The sequence below is a fragment of the Capra hircus genome, chromosome 5 (assembly GCF_001704415.2).
Source record: "Capra hircus breed San Clemente chromosome 5, ASM170441v1, whole genome shotgun sequence".
Classification (NCBI taxonomy): Eukaryota; Metazoa; Chordata; class Mammalia; order Artiodactyla; family Bovidae; genus Capra; species Capra hircus.
The window spans coordinates 109,819,054-109,836,274 of record NC_030812.1 but is presented as its reverse complement, the minus strand read 5'-3'; the positions used below and the strand labels follow the sequence as shown (position 1 = coordinate 109,836,274).

The 17,221-nt window shown below is 56.6% G+C and overlaps 1 protein-coding gene across 1 annotated transcript in view; it reads right to left on the bottom strand.

The window, feature by feature from the left end:
* MGAT3 (mannosyl (beta-1,4-)-glycoprotein beta-1,4-N-acetylglucosaminyltransferase) overlaps positions 1,069-17,221 on the bottom strand; it is a 30,749-nt gene continuing 14,596 nt past the window's right edge. Inside the window, exon 2 of the mRNA XM_018048791.1 lies at positions 1,069-5,793. Coding sequence (XP_017904280.1) covers positions 4,179-5,792 — 1,614 coding nt within the window. The 5' untranslated portion in view covers position 5,793 and the 3' untranslated portion in view covers positions 1,069-4,178. The remainder of the gene's footprint in view (positions 5,794-17,221) is intronic.

Below are 17,221 nucleotides of genomic sequence, written 5' to 3'. Positions count from 1 at the left end.
TCTAAAACATGGGAATGATAAGGGAGGAAACTCTCTTAGCCCAGAGTTTGGCACAAAATAGGCATTTCATTAAAAATGTTTGTGAAGGATTACAATGGTGATGATTCATTATCAGACACGATTTAAAGGCTGTAAACTTGACCTTAATTGGCAGCTGGGTCACTGTTGCATCCCCCAGTTAGAGGCAGCATCTCCATCTCTCCCACTCCCGCTCAATCGCGCACCTGCGGGCGCCTTCCTGGGTTTGGGGTGTGGCTGAGTGCAGGCGTCAGTGATGGGCATAAAGGGCTCGGCACTCCCCAGGTGCTCAGGAGACGTGAACCCCTGCTCTGGTCAGCAACACTGCGGTCACTCCTCTCCCGTCTCTAGCCTCAGTTTCTCCATCTAAGACAGAGGCTGCACAGCCACTCCACGAGGGACCAAGGCAGAGTTCATCTTTGAGACTCCTTAGAAACTATCCAGAGGCTCCCCGCCGCAGGACAATGCCAGGATCCAAAAGACCTGGAATAAGCCTCCAGGAAGTCCCCACGTTCCACCACCCGGGCGCCATCACAGCACAAGTCCAGGTTAGCTCCATAGGGGAGATGACCAACTGTGGAGGCTGCCATTCCCACCTGCCCTGGAGGGTTGGCACCCCTAATTCAGGTCTGACCCCACACCCACTAAGTGTGTGGCCTTAGGACCCCTGACAGGTGCACAATAGTGGAAGAATCACTCCCCTCTCCCTAGAGGCACCGGGGTCTTCATCTAGATCCCCAAAGGGGTCCCCTGCCCACCTCAGGAAAGTGTGGCCAGGCCCAGACCCACTTCCTCCTTCTGTGAAGGACCACCCGTCATCACCCCCTTTCCAGGCCCGTTTCCACTGGTGGGAAGTCAGAGGCTCCCTTGGTGGGGGTCGGGGGTGGGGGTAACTGCATCCCTAAATGAAGATGCTTGGAATGCCCCCCCACTGCCTGTCCAGTCCTCAGGAAGGCTCACCACCCCCCACCGACCCAGCAAGACCAGAGTCACCCACTTGCACCCCTTCTTGTGCCAGCACACCCCCAAAGCAGCCACTCAAGTACAACCTTCAGACTTTGTAGCTGTTTTTATTATTAATATTATCTTCTCCTTTAAGCATCCCTTTAAGGGTGAAATGAAATCCAACCATTTACAGAGAAAATGATTTCAGAATGTACATATTGATTTTCCCTTACAAAAAAAATAATACTATTATTATTATCAGTGTCCTTAAATTCCACATTTCCCAGGGCCCTGCCTGCTGCTGGGGCAAGTCCTAGCTCCCCACCCTGTCACGTGTCCCCAAAGCTCTCCCACGCCTGCTGTGGGAACCACCACATCCTAGGGAACCCCCATAGGGTGGGCTGGGCCTCCATGAGTCTGGAGACCCCCGGGCCATGGCTTCCCAAGGAAGGAAGGAAGGTGGCTATGACGACAGGGCCAGCAGCCTGCTGGCATCCCCTTTCACAGTTTGGTTTGCCTTCATGGAGGGGAGTGGCCCAGGGATCCCCTGTCCCCGAAGTTCCCAGTGTATGATGTGACTCTGAGTGAAACTCTGCAACCCCATGCCTTGGTCCCCTGACCCTGCAGATGGCTGGGCTTGCTCTCCATGGCCAGGCCTCCACTGGGGGGTGACCACAAACACACCTGGCCCTCCTTGTCTGAGAGGGAAGGTGGGGTCTGGCATGTCCAAGCTCCTTCCCTCTTTCTACCTTTGCCCCTGAGCTGGCAAACTGGAAGCGAGGGACCCCTGCCAGCCTGGAGGGGGGACCTCCCCACAGGTGTGCGGGGTGTGGGGTGAGGAGGCTGTCAAGGTGGGAGGCCCTGGGCTGGGGCTCAGGCATGTGTCCCCAGAGATGCCCACCCAGGAGGTGGGCAGAGGTGGCTGGCGGGCAGGCCCTGGCCTGGAGTGACCTGGAGCCACAGGGACACCCTGACCTCTTGAGCCACTTCTCAGCCCCAAGAGGGGCTGGGGGGTTGGAGGGGGTGCTGCTCTAACTCCGAGGGAGGGGTTGGTTCCCTTGGGACACCCCCTCAACTGGAGGGACAGTGGGGGCCCCCCAGCTTGCTTCATGCCCGCCTGCCTGAGGCTGTTCCGCAGCCAGCTCCCCACACCACACCAGCTCCCCGGAAAACCCCCCAGTAAGACATGCCGAGAAAGTCTTGGCTGGAGGCTTAGAGGGAAGAGGCTAGGAGGTCGTGGTCTCACAGCGGTACAGCCCTCAGGTTGAGAGCATTCTCATTCCTTAGACTGAAAGACAGACAGACAGACGGACCCCCATATCCCTTTTAGCCTGGCTTTCTGGCTCCCCAGGTTGCCCTTCTGCCTCAGTCATTTTGGGGAGTTGCAGGAAGTGTGGCCACAGGCTCCAGGTCCCAGCAAGGAGAGGCCTGGGCCCTGCTCCCACGTCCCACACACAGGCATATATACACAGGGACACACCAACACAGACACGGACAAGTACACACCAAGCATGCACCCATGCCATAAATACACACGCACGCAAAGACATGTACCGTTCCACAAGCAGGCTCAGCATCACTGGGTAAGCACCCGAGGGGGCCGCTGGGAGGGGGCGCTGCTCCCTGCCCACCACTGCATGCTCTTAGTGATCCAGCCCTGGGTCGCCAGTGAGGCGGGCAGGGACGGGCTGATGCAGGAGCTGTGAGCATGTCAGCAGGATCCCACCAGGGCAACAGTCACTTCCGCCCTCTCCCCTCCTCCCTCAGGGTCAGAGATGCCCCTTGTCCCTGTAAGTATCCTCTCCGCCTTCATTTTGTCCCCTCCTTCCTTCAAATAGGTGACAGGGGCAGCCCAGCTGGAAACCATTTCTCCCGCTTCCCTTGCAGCTCTGGTGGCCAAGTGACGTAGTCCTGCAAGATGCCATCAGAAGTGACTGTGCCACCTCTGGCTCACGCTCTCAACAGAAGGGGCATGCACGTCCTCTGTTTCCCTCGGACATGGATGCAAACAAGACGGTGGGAGCTGGAGCAACCACTCTATCCAGAGATGGAAGGCATGAGGCAGGAAAGCAGAGCTGCCCTCCAGACCACCACCTTCCAGAGAGGTAAGTTAGAAACAAGCTTCTGTCTGCCGAAACCACTGTATTTTGGGGTCTCTTAATTACAGCAGCTTAGAATCTACTCTAACATATACACCCCCCTCCCCCGAGGCAACTAAGGAATGAGATGACAAACAACTGGCCTTAATGTCCCTCATGGGCCCAGAGCAGCCTTGTGGCCCCTTCCTGGCCCCAAGCCAGCTCCCAAAGGGGCACAAGGGTGCCTCCACCTGAGACAGTGGAGAGCTGAGGCTGTGGGTTCTAGTGGGAAGGGGTGATGGGGGAGGAGACTCCCCACATCTCACCTACTAGGCTAGCTGACAGTCCCATCCCAGCCTGAGAACTGGACTCTTGGAACTTGCAAGGACTGGGTGGGCAGCCCACAAGACAGTGATATAAAAAGTAAGAAGAAATGTCAAGGCCAGCTTTGGAACCTAGAGGAAGACTCCCCGGGCTTCCCCACACCTGCATCATCTCGAGGGGCTAAGGGGCACAGGGCCATCTGTGCTGTATGTCCTGTGAGACGAGAGTGGAGGTCCCCACTCCCTCTGGCCCGGCACTCCCGAGGCCACTACAAAGCATCCATTGGAGCTTCTTTCCAGCTGCCGTTTTTCATTCCCTCCCACCCTGGTGTCCCTGCTTCTTCCAGGGTCCGAATGCGACTATTTACAGAGCCCTGGGAACTCCTGGCATCTCTCCCTTCCTACCGTGGGTCCAAAGCCCCAGGAGGCCACATTGTGGGCTGCTTCTCCCTGGAGGGGACCGCAGCACCCCTCTTGCTGCCCCAGGGTTCCTGAGGCTCCCTCCCCCGCCCACCCCTGCTCCCCAGTAACCCTCCTGCACTCTCTGCAGGCACCTCCCAGCCGCAGCAGCACTCCTAGGGGCGGTGGCACCTGCTCTCCTCCCCCGGGGGGGCAAGGGTGTTTTCTGAGCTCACAGGCCTGACCCTGGATTCACAGGGGCTTGAGTAGGAAAGACTCCCCCACCTTCCACTCCTGGTCCTCTGACGAACCACCCAGAGGGTGGAAGGAGGCAGAAAGGTAACAAGAGGAGGGGCAGGGGCCAACACCCCACCCCACCCCCACCCTGCCCCTGGCCCTGTAAGATCATGCAGCCTTAGCCTTCAACCACATCCAATTTGCCCCTGGCGGGTGGCCTTCCCTCCGGACCCTTGTTCCGCCGCCCACCGGCCGCTGTGCTCTTCGGCTCCTGGTAGGGGTTGTCCAGCAGGTAGCGGAACTGGTCGTAGTTCTTCAGCAGGTACTTGGGGGCGTACATGTGCTCGCTGGGGTCCGCCGGCGGGTACTCCTGCTGCGTGCCGTCGAACCAGCCCCCCGTGCGGATCAGGCTGCGGATGTAGTTGAGGTCCCGCTTGTCCTCGTAGTCGCCCCAGCGGGGGAAGTCGCCGTTCTGGGCCGACACCAGCTTGAAGTAGATGCCCTCGGGCGTGAAGCACCAGGAGCAATGCCAGCCGGCGAAGTGCAGGGGGCTCCCCAGCGACCACTGCACCAGGATGTGGCCCGTGCGGTTCTCATACTGGCGGAAGTTGGGCATGGTGTAGTACTGCCGGCGGCGCAGGCGGATGCCGTCCAGCCCGTACACCGTCTGCAGCATGTCCACCGTGCAGCCCGACACCACCTCCAGGCTGCCCGGCTGCTTCCAGAAGAAGCCGTACAGCGACTTGCGCATGTGGAAGGCGAAGGGCTCCGTCCAGCCGTCGTAGAGCTTGAGGAAGAGCACGCCGTCGCGCGCGGGGATCTCGTCGGCGTCGTCGATGATGAAGACGTCGTCCGGCCGCAGGTTGCGCAGCCGCGACACGCCGTCCTGCGTCAGGAAGGTGCGCAGGTAGTCGTCGGCGATCCAGCCGTCCTGCCGCCCGCCCGGCGGGAAGTGGTCCAGGAAGACGTACAGCACCTTGTGCCGGATGTACTCGAAGGTGCCGTTGGTCAGCATCTCGCGGAACTTGAGCGGCCGCGGCTCCCCGTACGCGGTGAAGTTGGACTCGCACACCACGAAGGCGTCCACCACGTCGCCCAGCTCGTGGAAGCGCACGTCCAGCAGGTCGAACTCGTGGTTGATGTTGATGGCGTTGATGACCCGCCGCGGCACCTCCCGGGGCACCAGGCGCTCCTTGGTGGGCAGGTTGGAGTACTGCACCACGGTGGGCACGCCGCAGCTCGGCCCGTGCCAGCCCGGGAGGCACACGCACTCCACCCACTTGCGCCGCGTGCCGGCGCCGCGGCTCCCCGCTCGCTCCCGGGCGCTCAGCAGCTGCCGGCCCGGGCCCCGCGCCGACGACGACGCGCCGTCGCCCGCCTCCATCTTCTCCTCTGGCCGTCCCGATGGGGGCTTCTCCAGCATCTTGGTACCTGGCTTGAAGCAGACGCCCCCGGCTTTGGTGCGGACGAAGTACTCGGTGGTGTCCTCGGGCAGCACGAAGTCCATCCGGTGGAGCTCCTCCGTGGCCTTGCTCGGCGACAGCGGCTGGAGCAGGGGTGAGTGGGAATAGAGTGGGGTCCGCAGCAGGTCGGGGCTACCCGGCTCCGGGCTGGCCTGGGGCGTGACCGGGGCATTGTTCCAGAAGAAGCTGGACACCAGATTAGGGCTGAGAGAGGCCAGTTCGCGGGGAAAGGTGACATAGGACAGGGTCTTAAAGAAGTGCAGGAAGGAGATGAGACACAGGCCGGCCATACAGAACATGAGAAACAGCTTGTAGCGTTTCATCTTCATCCTGCAGGAAACGGGGGAGAAAGCAGAGCGGTTAGGAGTCTGCAGACCTGGCGAGGGGAGCCTGAGGCTCTTCTCCTGAGGGAAGGAATGCAACTTTTAGAGAAACTAAAATAGAAAAAGTCGTGTTCAGGCTTCAGAAGGAGAGCCGGCCTCTGACCTGCTTGCACACTGCCTGGATTCCATGCCTGCCTGAAAGCAAAGCAAGTCAGGCAGCACTTTAAATAAGAAAGGGAGTGGGTCTTGGGATTCTTGAGCCCCTGGAGGTCTGGCCAACCCCCTGGGGTCTAATGAAATCCTGTGACTCAAAAGGTGAAACAAATAGCACTGTAAAAGTTAAAAACGAAAAAGACAACCCAGAGCTGCATTTTTGAACACAAACTGCTTATAGTACCAGGTTGTGGCCTGGGATTATAAGCAGGAGCCCTCAAAGCTGCAATTTGGATTATCACCCATAGGGTGTATGCACCACCCAAAACCCTTCCCATCTGGGACTCCAGATTGCAGGGACCTCCCAATGATGGTCAAGTCTGGATGTAGGTTGTTGTCCCAATGTGGTGATGTATGTTTTTACTTCTCTCTATTGTTTCTATTTTTTTCTTTTAATGACTGTATATTGAAATTCTCTTCTCTTCTATAAAAAAATTGAAATTGTTTGTGTGCAAGAGTGGTTTCAAATGAATCCTTTGAAAAGGTTTACTAAAAGGAAAGTAAAACTTTTGGCAGAACAGCAGCCAGCTCCAGCACCTGGCCCACCCCACCATGATTGTGCCAGCTGCATCGCTGGGCTTTACTCCAGAACAGAATGCATCCTGGGAGAAGCTCAACCCTACAATGTGGAACCTGCTTCAAGGGGCTTACAGGCCCTAAGGGAGGGGGAGAGTGGGTTGTAGGCTGCAGACATGGGGTCCCTTTCCTGCACTGTCCAGGATGCTTTCTCCTTCTATCTGTCCATCTGTCTGTCTCTTTGTGTGTGTGTGTGTGGCTATATTAACAAACCTTTTTCACTGAAAAAAATTTCCAGGTCTCAAGGGAACACTTCTAATTCTAACATATTTAATAAACACAATTAAGAAAAAGTTCTCCAGAGGATGGCGACTGCAGCCCCGAAATTAAAAGATGCTTGCACCCTGGAAGGAAAGCCAAGACACACCTAGACAATGTATTTAAAGAGCAGAGACATCACTTTGCCAACACAGGTCCATACAGTCAAAGCTACGGTTTTGCCAAAAGTCATGTGAGAGTTGGACCATAAAGCAGGCTAAGCACACAAGAATTTATGCTTTTGAATCATGGTGCTGGAGAAGACTTGAGAGTCCCATGGGCAGCAAGGAGGTGAAACTAGTCAATCCTAACGGAAATCAACCCTGAATATTCAATGGAAGAACTGATGCTGAAGCTGAAGCTCCAATCCTTTGGCCACCTGATGCGAAGAGTCGACTCATTGGAAAAGACCCTGATGCTGGGAAAGATTGCAGGCAGGAGGAGAAGGGGACAACAGAGGATGAGATGGTTGGATGGTATCACCAACTTAATGGACATGGGTTTGAGCAAACTCCAGGAAATAGTGAAGGACAAGAGAAGCTTGGGGCGTCATAGTCCATGAGGTTGCAAAGAGTCAGACACGACTGAGTGACTGAATAACAGCTCCTTCTTTGCCCCATGCAAGGCAGTTGACTGATATCCAGCCATAAATATTTTCTGCTTGAGGTGCATCACTGGTTTTATATGCATTTTTTTCCTGTTCTCAGCTTAATTTTTTTTATAATTATTATTCTATTGAACACTCATCCAATCAAGTGGTTTTCCTCAATCAACCACAGGTTAAAGAGATTTTCATGTCAGTAGAAATAAATGTACCATTTCCTTTTAAATTTCACATATTCCATACTCATTTGGAATGAATCATTCTCTATGAGGGATCATGATTATGACCATTCTCTACTTGTTTGCAGTTTATCAATTAGTTTATGGTTGTGGAATGGAAAGCCATATATATTGTTTTTCATAATTAAAACAAAGTTCTGTTTTAGAATATTTGTAGCTTATCAGAAAAGTTGCAAAGATAGTTCAGAGGGTTCCTTTACACTGGTTACCCCGTCTCCCCATGTGTGGACACTTACATTGCCACAGTATGTGGTCACAACTAAGAAACTGAAAGGCTCACGTTACTCTAAACTGGACTCCACACTTAACTCAGCCATGCTCTTTATCTCATGAGGGAGCCTGTGCAGCACCTTCGACTCTCACCACACAGCCCAGGAAAGAGGGCACACCGGCCAGGAGGTTACACCCATCTGGCCAAGTCAGACCAGTGCCTTCCCGGGTAGCACTGAGTGGTAGAGAATCTGCTTGCCAGCGCAGTAGACGTAAGAGACTCAGGTTCGATCCCCGGGTTGGGAAGATCACCTGGAGAAGGGAATGGCACTCCACTCCAATATTCTTGTCTGGAAAATTCCATGGGCAGAGGAGCCTGGAGGGCCACAGTCTGTGGGGCTGCAAAGAGTCAGGCATGACTGAATTAATGACCAGTGCCTTGGCTGGAGTGACTTACGGAGGTAGAGAAGGGGCTGGGACAGAAACTGGTATTTTCATTTCCCTTTCTATGTGTGGGGGGGGGTGGGGCGGGGGGGAGCGCACTGTCCTTTCCCTTAAAATGTTCCTTTCTGTGTGGCCTCTCCCTATGTTTCTGGTTCTTCCTCTGGGTCATTTGAGCATCCCTGGTGGCTCGGAGGTTAAAGTATCTGCCTGCAATGAGGGAGACCTGGGTTCAATCACTGGGTCGGGAAGATCCCCTGGAGAAGGAAATGGCAACCCACTCCAGTATTCTTGCCTGGAGAATCCCGTGGACGGAGGAGCCTGGTGGGCTACAGTCCACAGGATCGCAAAGAGTTGGACACGACTGAGCAACTTCACTTCACTTGCTATACTCTCCCCTTCCTTTCCTAACTAAAGCCAGGCTCCTCACCATTCTGAACCTTGGTTTCTACATCTGTGAAGTGAGTACAGAGTTCCTGGTGTACAGCAGGTATTCAACAGGTTTCTACTTCTTTCAAAGCTCAAGGCTGGAAGACTCCAACATAAATGTTCTCTAAACTACATGATCATAAGGCGCACAATCATGAAATGTTTGATCCAGAACAAGCTTTAAGGACCATCTCCTCCCACCCTTTCATGTCGGGGAGGAGGGGCCACCCTCCCCGGCCTCACCTTGGTGAGGAGTCCTGAGCATGCTAGTGAGGAGCAGCTGAGTCTGCCAGTCCTGCTGGCCAGGGTGATACTTGTGCCCTCATATGTCCCCCCTCCTCCAGTTTAAATGCAGACACCCTGGAGCCTGGCCTCAGGTGGGGGTCGGCACAGCTGACTGCAGGAGGCAGGACAGTCAGGGGTTGGGGCCTGACCTCTGCTAAATGTCAGCTGCCCTGGGGCAGAGCCAGAGGCGGGCGGGAACTGGTCTCCACTGGCTTTGAGGGAGGCGGGAGGGAGCTCCCGTCCCCACCACGGATTCTAGCCCTGCTCTGGCAAAGGCAGACCCGGCTGGCGGGGTAAGTGGAGTGGCCGAGAGCTGAGGCCCAGGAGAGGCAGGAGGATGCGAGCTCTTGCTGGGGCAGGGACCTGGCGCAAGGCAACACGGCAAACAAGAGGTCAGCATGGCAGAGATCTCCAGAGCGCCCTCCTGAGGGCTTTTAGGGCCTGGCAAGGCAGCCCTGCACCTTCTGGCAGATCATTTCTGCCCACTTGGAGCCTGTCTCTATGGGACACCCCAATCACAGCCCTCCCTGGACTGAACTGGCTGTGAGTGGTGCAAGGCAAGGTTGGGGCTGCCACTCAGACGAAACCTCCTGGCAGCCGTGAACATGGGCCCCAGGAAGGTAAGAGAAACTCAGGTAAGGGGCCCCTACAGCCCTGCTGAGGTCACACCGACCCAGCTGCCCCTCAGTTCCCTGGTCAGAAAGGCTTTTAGGATCTAGTTACCTCTGGCCAGCTGCACCCTTTGGAAAACAGACTCGCCAGGGCCTGGGAGTCCCCCCTCTGAATTGCAGGGGCCTTCAGGGTGAGGCCATGTGATAAGGCCCCAGCCCGGCTTGCTGCCAAGAATCACGGAATGGAGTGTGTATCCCTCGTGGCTTGGGCTGCTGGGAGGCTGACAGACACAGAGGCTGGCCCAGAGCAAGGCAGTGCCTCCCAGGCCAAGTTTTCTGGGACACTGTTACACACAGCTGTCTGGGTTTTTTTTTTTTTTTTTTTTCCTTGAACTTGTTCTTGGCCTGCTCTCTTTTTATCTTATCTTCAAGTATTTTCAAATACATTTTATAGACTGAGTGGCCTGTAAACAAGAAACCGAATAAACAAATAAGCATGGGCCCTGGGGTCTCACATAAGTCTTGCCCACCCAGGGAGACTGAGGACTGTGATCACCGTTTTTACAGATGGGGAAACTGAGACTCAGAAAGATGGCAAGACTTTCCCCAGAGGATATTAGGAAGACGATCAAATCAGGACCTCAAGGTAAGTTCGGTTTCCGAACCAGCCTCTGCCTCCTTACATCTGAGACCACAGCCCTCCTTGGTGCTGGTGGCCTGGCTGCGGGCTAAGGTCGTGGAACCAAACTAGACCCCTGCTTCAGCATCTCTGCCTCCATTATAAAGCTTCACTAGAACCACCAGGTGTACCGATAAAGCTGATGGTCACTGACATTTGCAGGCCAGCTACTGTCTTGAGCACATCACATGCACGTCCTCACCAGATCTCCCCACCATGCAGCAGGTACCACTGTCCCATTTTACAGATGAGGAGACCGAGGCCAGAGAGATGGTATAACTTAGTGACACACAATCAGTAAGGGTCGGACTCAATCCTGTGGGGTCAGTAGTGGGATTTCATCCAGTGGTAAAGCTGTTCTGGGTCCCTTCCATCTGCCAAGTTCAGCCCAAGTGGAGTGAAACCCAAGTGGGGTGATAAGGGTCCCATGGAGAGTCCACCAGTGACCAGTGAAGGCAGTCCATGGACAGAACAGCCACCACTGCATTTGACCCATGTGACCCCCTGCAGGGCGTCACCCAGCCCATCTCCTCCATTTACTCAGTAACTACTTATTGAGAGCCCACTGAGTGCCAGGCTCTGCACTGGCCCTGGGAGCTCAGCAGATGAGGACCACAAGAGCCCCCAGCTCGTGGAGCTGGCGCAGGGTGAGCAGGCATGGGGCTGTGGCCACTAAAATGAGCCAAATCATACGGTATGTTAGAAAGATGTGCTCTGGAGAAAAATAAAGTGGTAAAGACTAGGAGTGGGCAGCTTCGCAGGTAATCAGGTGGCCAAGGTGGGCCTTACAAAGAGTGAGGCCAGAAGACAAGGAAGGAGGGGCGGCGGAACGGAAGTGCTGGAGTGCGGCTTTCACGGGAGGGTGCTAAGCGTCCAGGCTCAGCTGGGCTGCTCTGCTGAGAGCAGACGGTCACCTGAAGAACAGAGCAGGGAAAGCGGCAAGGAGGCCGCGGCACTGTCTGGGCAAGGGCCGGGGTGCAGGCAGCGGTCAGACCTGGCGTGAAGTGTGAGTGACGAGTCACACTCAGTGGCTCCGGGACCTGCAGAATGGACTAGCCTTTGACTGGGGCGGAAGTCATCCTTCAACTACCTCCATGGAGATGGAAAATGGCAGAGCTGGGCTGGAGGTAGCTCTTGTCTCTGCAGGGTCCTCTCTAAGTGCCTTGCCCACTTCAGTCACCGAATCAGAGAGACCAATCTGCAGCCCCACCCCGTCCCTTCTTCCCAGTGCTGAGCCCATCTGCCCATCTGTCTCCTCATCTCTGGACACGAGCCTCTGGGGGCAGGGAGCCGTCAAGGAGTGACCTTCAGCCAGAGCCACCAACTGTGTGCACAAAGAGCCTAGAACCAGACAGTCCGGCTCAGACCTCTGGCTCTGCCATTTCCTATCTGCGTGGCCTTGGCTGCTGCTGCTAAGTCACTTCAGTCGTGTCCAACTCTGTGCAACCCCACAGACAGCAGCCCACCAGGGTCCCCCATCCCTGGGATTCTCCAGGCAAGAATACTGGAGTGGGTTGCCATTTCCTTCTCCAATGCATGAAAGTGAAAAGTGAAAGTGGAGTTGCTCAGTCGTGTCCGACTCTTAGTGACCCCATGCACTGCAGCCCACCAGGCTCCTCCATCCATGGGATTTTCCAGGCAAGAGTACTGTAGTGGGGTGCCATTGCCTTCTCCATTCCTATCTGCATGGCCTTGGCAGGTGAAAATAACTTTCCTCCTTTGGCTCATCTAGAAAATGAGGGTTCAATAATAACCCATGTGAAGCTCCTAGCACAGAGTAAGAGCCCAATAAGCATTAGCTCTTCTTACCGCTGTTATTCCCCCACCTGGAAGAAGAGTAGGGAGAGCCTTCAGCTGGGGGAGGGGGCAGCAGGTACACAGGCTCAACCAGAGCTGAGCCCCTGGCAGGGCCTGGGGCCTGGTGGGTGCTTTCTTATTTAACAGCAGCAAGGAGTTGAGTGGGGGGCTCAACTGGAGCCTGGTCAGAACCTGAGTTCTGATGGGAGATGGGCTGGGAAACAGTGCCCGGCTTCCCTGGGCTCCACTGGGGCTCTACAGAAAGGAGGGAAGAATTATGAGACTCTCTGGAAGCCTCCATAAAAGACCCCCAGGCGCACACACACACGTACTCTCTGTAGGTTGCACCAGCCTCCCCAAAAGACCCCCCGCCACACACACACTCACTCACTCACTCACTCACTTACTCACTCACTCACTCTGTAGGTTTGCACCAGCCTCAGAGCCCTGGGTCTCCTGCAGGAAGGTGATGGGAATGGACCAGTGCTTCCTGACAGTCAGATAAGCATGGCCACAGGAAGCTGACCCAGACCCAGGATGCTGGCAGGACCAGCCCACCCTGGGCATCCTCTTTCTGTACTGACTCTCAGCCATGGCCATGCTCGGAAGGTTCCAGCTGGGCAGACTGTCTTTCTACCCTGCCTCTTCCTGCTCCTCCCTCCTTCTTGTGACCTCTTCACCCAGCCTCTGCTTGATAAGCTTATGAGGTGAGAGAAGGAAGATGAGCCCAAAGCCCACAACCCAGTCACGGCCTTGGGGTCTGGGCTCAGGCTGCGTCCAGTGGAGGCTGCCGGCCAGAGAAAAGACAGGTGCTCCCTGGAGGCCACGGGCTGTGACTCGTGTGCTCGTCAGGCGGGCGGCAGCCTCCTGGGTATGGGTGCACCCTGACAGCTGTCACCTGGCGACCAGGCTCCTGTGGCGCTCTCCATGGTCCTGAGCTCACATGCGCTGACCAGGGTCCTAGCTCGGCCCTTAGCCGGCCTCACCCTGGCCCCTGCCAGCCTCTGCTGTGGTCTTGCAGCTTCTGTCCTAACGGCCATGTCCCCTGTTCACCACCCTCTGGCCCCCTTCCCCGTCTTGCCTTGCAACACCTTGCTGACAGCTGTGATCCCTGGTGTCCTCAGCTTGCAAGCAGCCACAGGGCACCCAACTCCTCTGGCTGACAGAAGGGGCCAGCAGCGAACAGGTCTGACACCTAGGAAGTGCTCAGGCCACTCTTGGAATATCCATGGGGGAAATCTCGGAGGTTGCACAGCCCACCCTGTCTCCACTCCTAGCAGGAATCTACACCCCCAACCCAAGAGTACCTTCAAATGGACTCTCACCAGCTCCCATGTGCTTCAGCAGGCATCTTGACTGAGCCGAAATCTGCCTTGCACCCCATCCAAGTTCTGCTCTATAGTACCCAAGGGCTCTGCCTAGCTCCGTGTGCCAGGCTTTGCTCCCGGCCAGCTTTGTTAAATGACTGGGCCAATTTGGGAGGTGGGGGGGCTCCTTACTGCTGACTGGCACCCATCACCTCAGTGCATTCTCAGTGACTTATCTGGCTTTCAGAACCAAACCTCTTGCCCCATGCCAGTGCCCCTCCCGAGTGCCCATCTGGCCTCTGCTTGTCCAATTCTGAGAACCGCCCATTCCAGGCCATTTGGGCTGCTAGAAATTCTTCTATTGGCCTTAATCAGCTTCCCTGGAGCTTCTGCCACCACTTCCGGGTTCTTCCTTGCGGCTCAGCAGAGGAAACCAGTGTCTTAGGGACCAGAAGACAGCAACCACCTCCCACTGAGTCTGGAACTAAATAAAGGTCTTTCCGACGTGAGGTTCCCCAATTCCACATAGAGAAGAGATGGGCCGAGGAGGTGGCTACAGAACATGACGGATCCCCGAGCTCTGGCAAGGTGGGAGAAACAGCTGACGCTGAGTCATCTCTCCTTGTTTTATTCATTCCTTTGGTTCATATCCATCAGGCCGGCTCCACAAGAAACAAGCCTAGACCTGGGGTCACTCAACAGCCAGCGCATGACCCAGGCTGCTGGTGGACGTTTACCAAGAACCTGCTATGAGCCAGGTGCTGCCGATCCGAGGGCTGGAGAAAAAATCAGGGGCAGATGCCTGGGGCAGAGCCTGAAGGAAGGTTCGTGTGTCTCCATTTCGCAAATGAGGAAATATGGGGCTTCGAGAAGTTAAGCTACTCACTCCGCCACCCAGGGCTTACGGGAATGAAGACGAGATGGAAAACTGAGGCTCCCCAAGCACCCTGCACTTGCCAACAGGTAGACCTGGAGTGGGGCTGCAGATTTGGCAGTCCTGCCCCAGGCTGGACAAGAATGGCTGAGGGTGGGTGTGGTGTACCATGACCCTCAGTCCCCAGGAATTCTGCTCCCCTGGCATCCCCTGGAGAGAGGGAATCGGCTCAAGGGAAGGACTCCATCTGCCCAGGTGACCGGAATGTCCTGGCAAAACCTGTTTAGCGGGGGGTGGGGGTGGGACACAGCTACCACTCTCCGCATCCACAGATAAGGGACCCGAGCGGCCAGGCAGAGCCCCACCGGGAGCCAGTTCTTGGACCAGCCAGATGGGGCACTGAGGCCACTTCCCTGGGCACTTCCCGCTTTCTCTGCTGGCTCGGCTCTGGGGGGCCAGCCTGGACTAAGAACTACGGAATGACTGGTGGCTCAGATGGTGAAGAATCTGCCTGCAATGCGGGAGACCAGGGTTCCATCCCTGGGTCGAGAAGATCCCCTGGAGAAGGGAATGGCTACCGACTCCAGTATTCTTGCCTGGAGAATCCTATGGACAGAGGATTCCATGGGGTAGCAAAGAGTCAAACACATCTGAGCGACTAACACTAACTGCTAAATACTAGGTGACTGAAGAGAGAGCTGGAGGAGGCATGGTGCTCTGAGGGGAGCCCAGACACGCCAGGACCAAGATGGGGCTGAAGGCAGGGCCTGGGGAAGGTCTGGGGAGGTGGAAGAGCAGGAGCGGAGCCGTGAGGGACCAGCCGGTGCCCGTGGTCTGTGCCAGGCGGGGACACAGACTGATCCGAGACGGGGGGCTGGGTGGGGGGTGACTAGGCCTGGATCTGCACAGAGGCCTCCTGAGACAGCGTCCAGACCCTGCAGCCAGATGGCAGGGCTTCGCCACTTCCCTGGCCTCAGCTTCCTCACCAGTGAAACGGGGTGATGATGTGGCCGTCATGGGGCAGTGGTTAGGGGTCTGCGTGTCTGAAGTACCTGGACCAGGAGGTATGTGTGAGACAACAGCTGGTGAGGGGCACATGGGGAGTGTCTGTCACAGGAGGAGGGAGACCACTGAGGCCTCTGGGGTGGCAGTGGGGACTCTGGGATGGCCCTGGGGATGAGGAGAGGGGCTGGACACAGAGACCTACAAACAAGCCACAGAAAGGGCTCTGTGGGCACTGAGAACAGGTGTTCCCAGAGCAAGGCGCCCCCAAGGTGCCCCAGCCCTGACCCTAACTGCCCCACCCTGGAGCAGTCCCGTCTCCTCCAACACCTGCTTTGGGTGTGTCACCCTTGGCGGCGACAGGCCTTGTCCCCTGCCTTGCCCACCTCTGTCCCCACACTGCTCTCTTAAGTCAGGTGGGCCTGCGCTCCCCACAGCCAGCCCGGGGCCCAGACAGACAGACGTTCAGCGAGTGTTTGGGGCAAGCCAGAGGGAAAAGCTTTGGCCAGGACTCTGGCCACCGGATTCAAAGAGCCAACCATTGGGAAAGACCCCGATGCCAGGAAACATTGAGAGGTGAGGTGGCAGGGGATGAGATGGTTTGATGGCATCACTGACTCCAGGGACATGAGTTTGAGCATGTTCTGGGAAATCGTGAAGGACAGGGAAGCCTGGCACGCTGCAGTCCGTGGGGTCACAAAGAGTCAGACAGGACTGAGCAACTGAATGACAACGACAGCAGAGGGAGGCGTGCTAGGCTGGGATATCAGGCCCAAGGACCCGGCTGCGTCTGTGCCCTTCAGCAGCGCTGCACAGCCGCTGGGAGGCGGGGCGCAGGAGCAGGGCGGAGGGAAGGCACCCGGGGGCTGAGAGAGGGCCTTGGGAGATGTACGGACCACCATCAGGCCACTGGTGCTTCTGCCTGCCCTGTGTGGGTGAGAGCTGGGGGTACAGTAGGGAGCCAGGTGGGGGGAGGAGGTCCTCATAGAGCTCAGTCCAGCGGAGGGACAGAGGGCAAACGAGAAAACCGACCAACGGAGGGTGCCCGGTGTCAGGGAGGGCCTCCCAAGGAGAGGACCCTTCAGCGGAGACCCAAGATCGAGAAGAAGCCACCGCGCAGCATGGGGACAGCAGCGTGGGGCCAAGGGCTCAGAAGCCAACGTGTCGGGAAGCCTAGTGCAGGGGCAGCAAAGCAGGAGCCTCGAGCCTGGGGAGGGGGGAGGGGCCCCGAGGGGTGGCACAGACACTCCCCACACTTCGGGGGTGGCTAGGGCAGGAGCCTGGGCTCCGCATCCTGGTCAGCACCCTCTGGGATCAGCAGTCTCAAGGCAGCTGTGCAAAACTTTCAGCCTAAAATAGAACCAGAGGAGGGCTTCGCGGGCTTAAGTGGTTAAGACTCCGTGCTCCCAAGGCAGGAGTCACGGGTTCGATCCCTAGTCGGGAAATTAAGATCCTGCATGCCACGTGGCCAAAACTAAATAAATAAAGTAGAACCAGAGGGGATACAAAGTGGAGTTTCTCACACATGTACCCTCAGGGAGACCAAACTTAAGGACTAGGAGACCTGACTTCCTATAAACGCTGGATTTATAGAAAACTGATAATGTTGATCAGAGGTAGCCTCCCATCAACCTTGGAAAGTTCTGCCAGAAACCACCCAGCTGGGAGGAAGTGGAGCCCATACACCATGTCCGCGACTCCTCACTCAGGATTTCCAGGACAAAGGCTAGGAGGCCACATTGAGCCTGACCTGGGGAGGGGCCTCTGGCAGGAGCCCGTGGGCCTGAGTCTGTGGGTCACAGTCCTCCCTGGCTCTGGCATGTGCCCGGACCAGCCACCAGAGCCCCGTGCCCAGGACAGCTGCACCCTCCCAAACCCCCATGGCTGGCAGCTTCCCTTCCCTTCCCTTC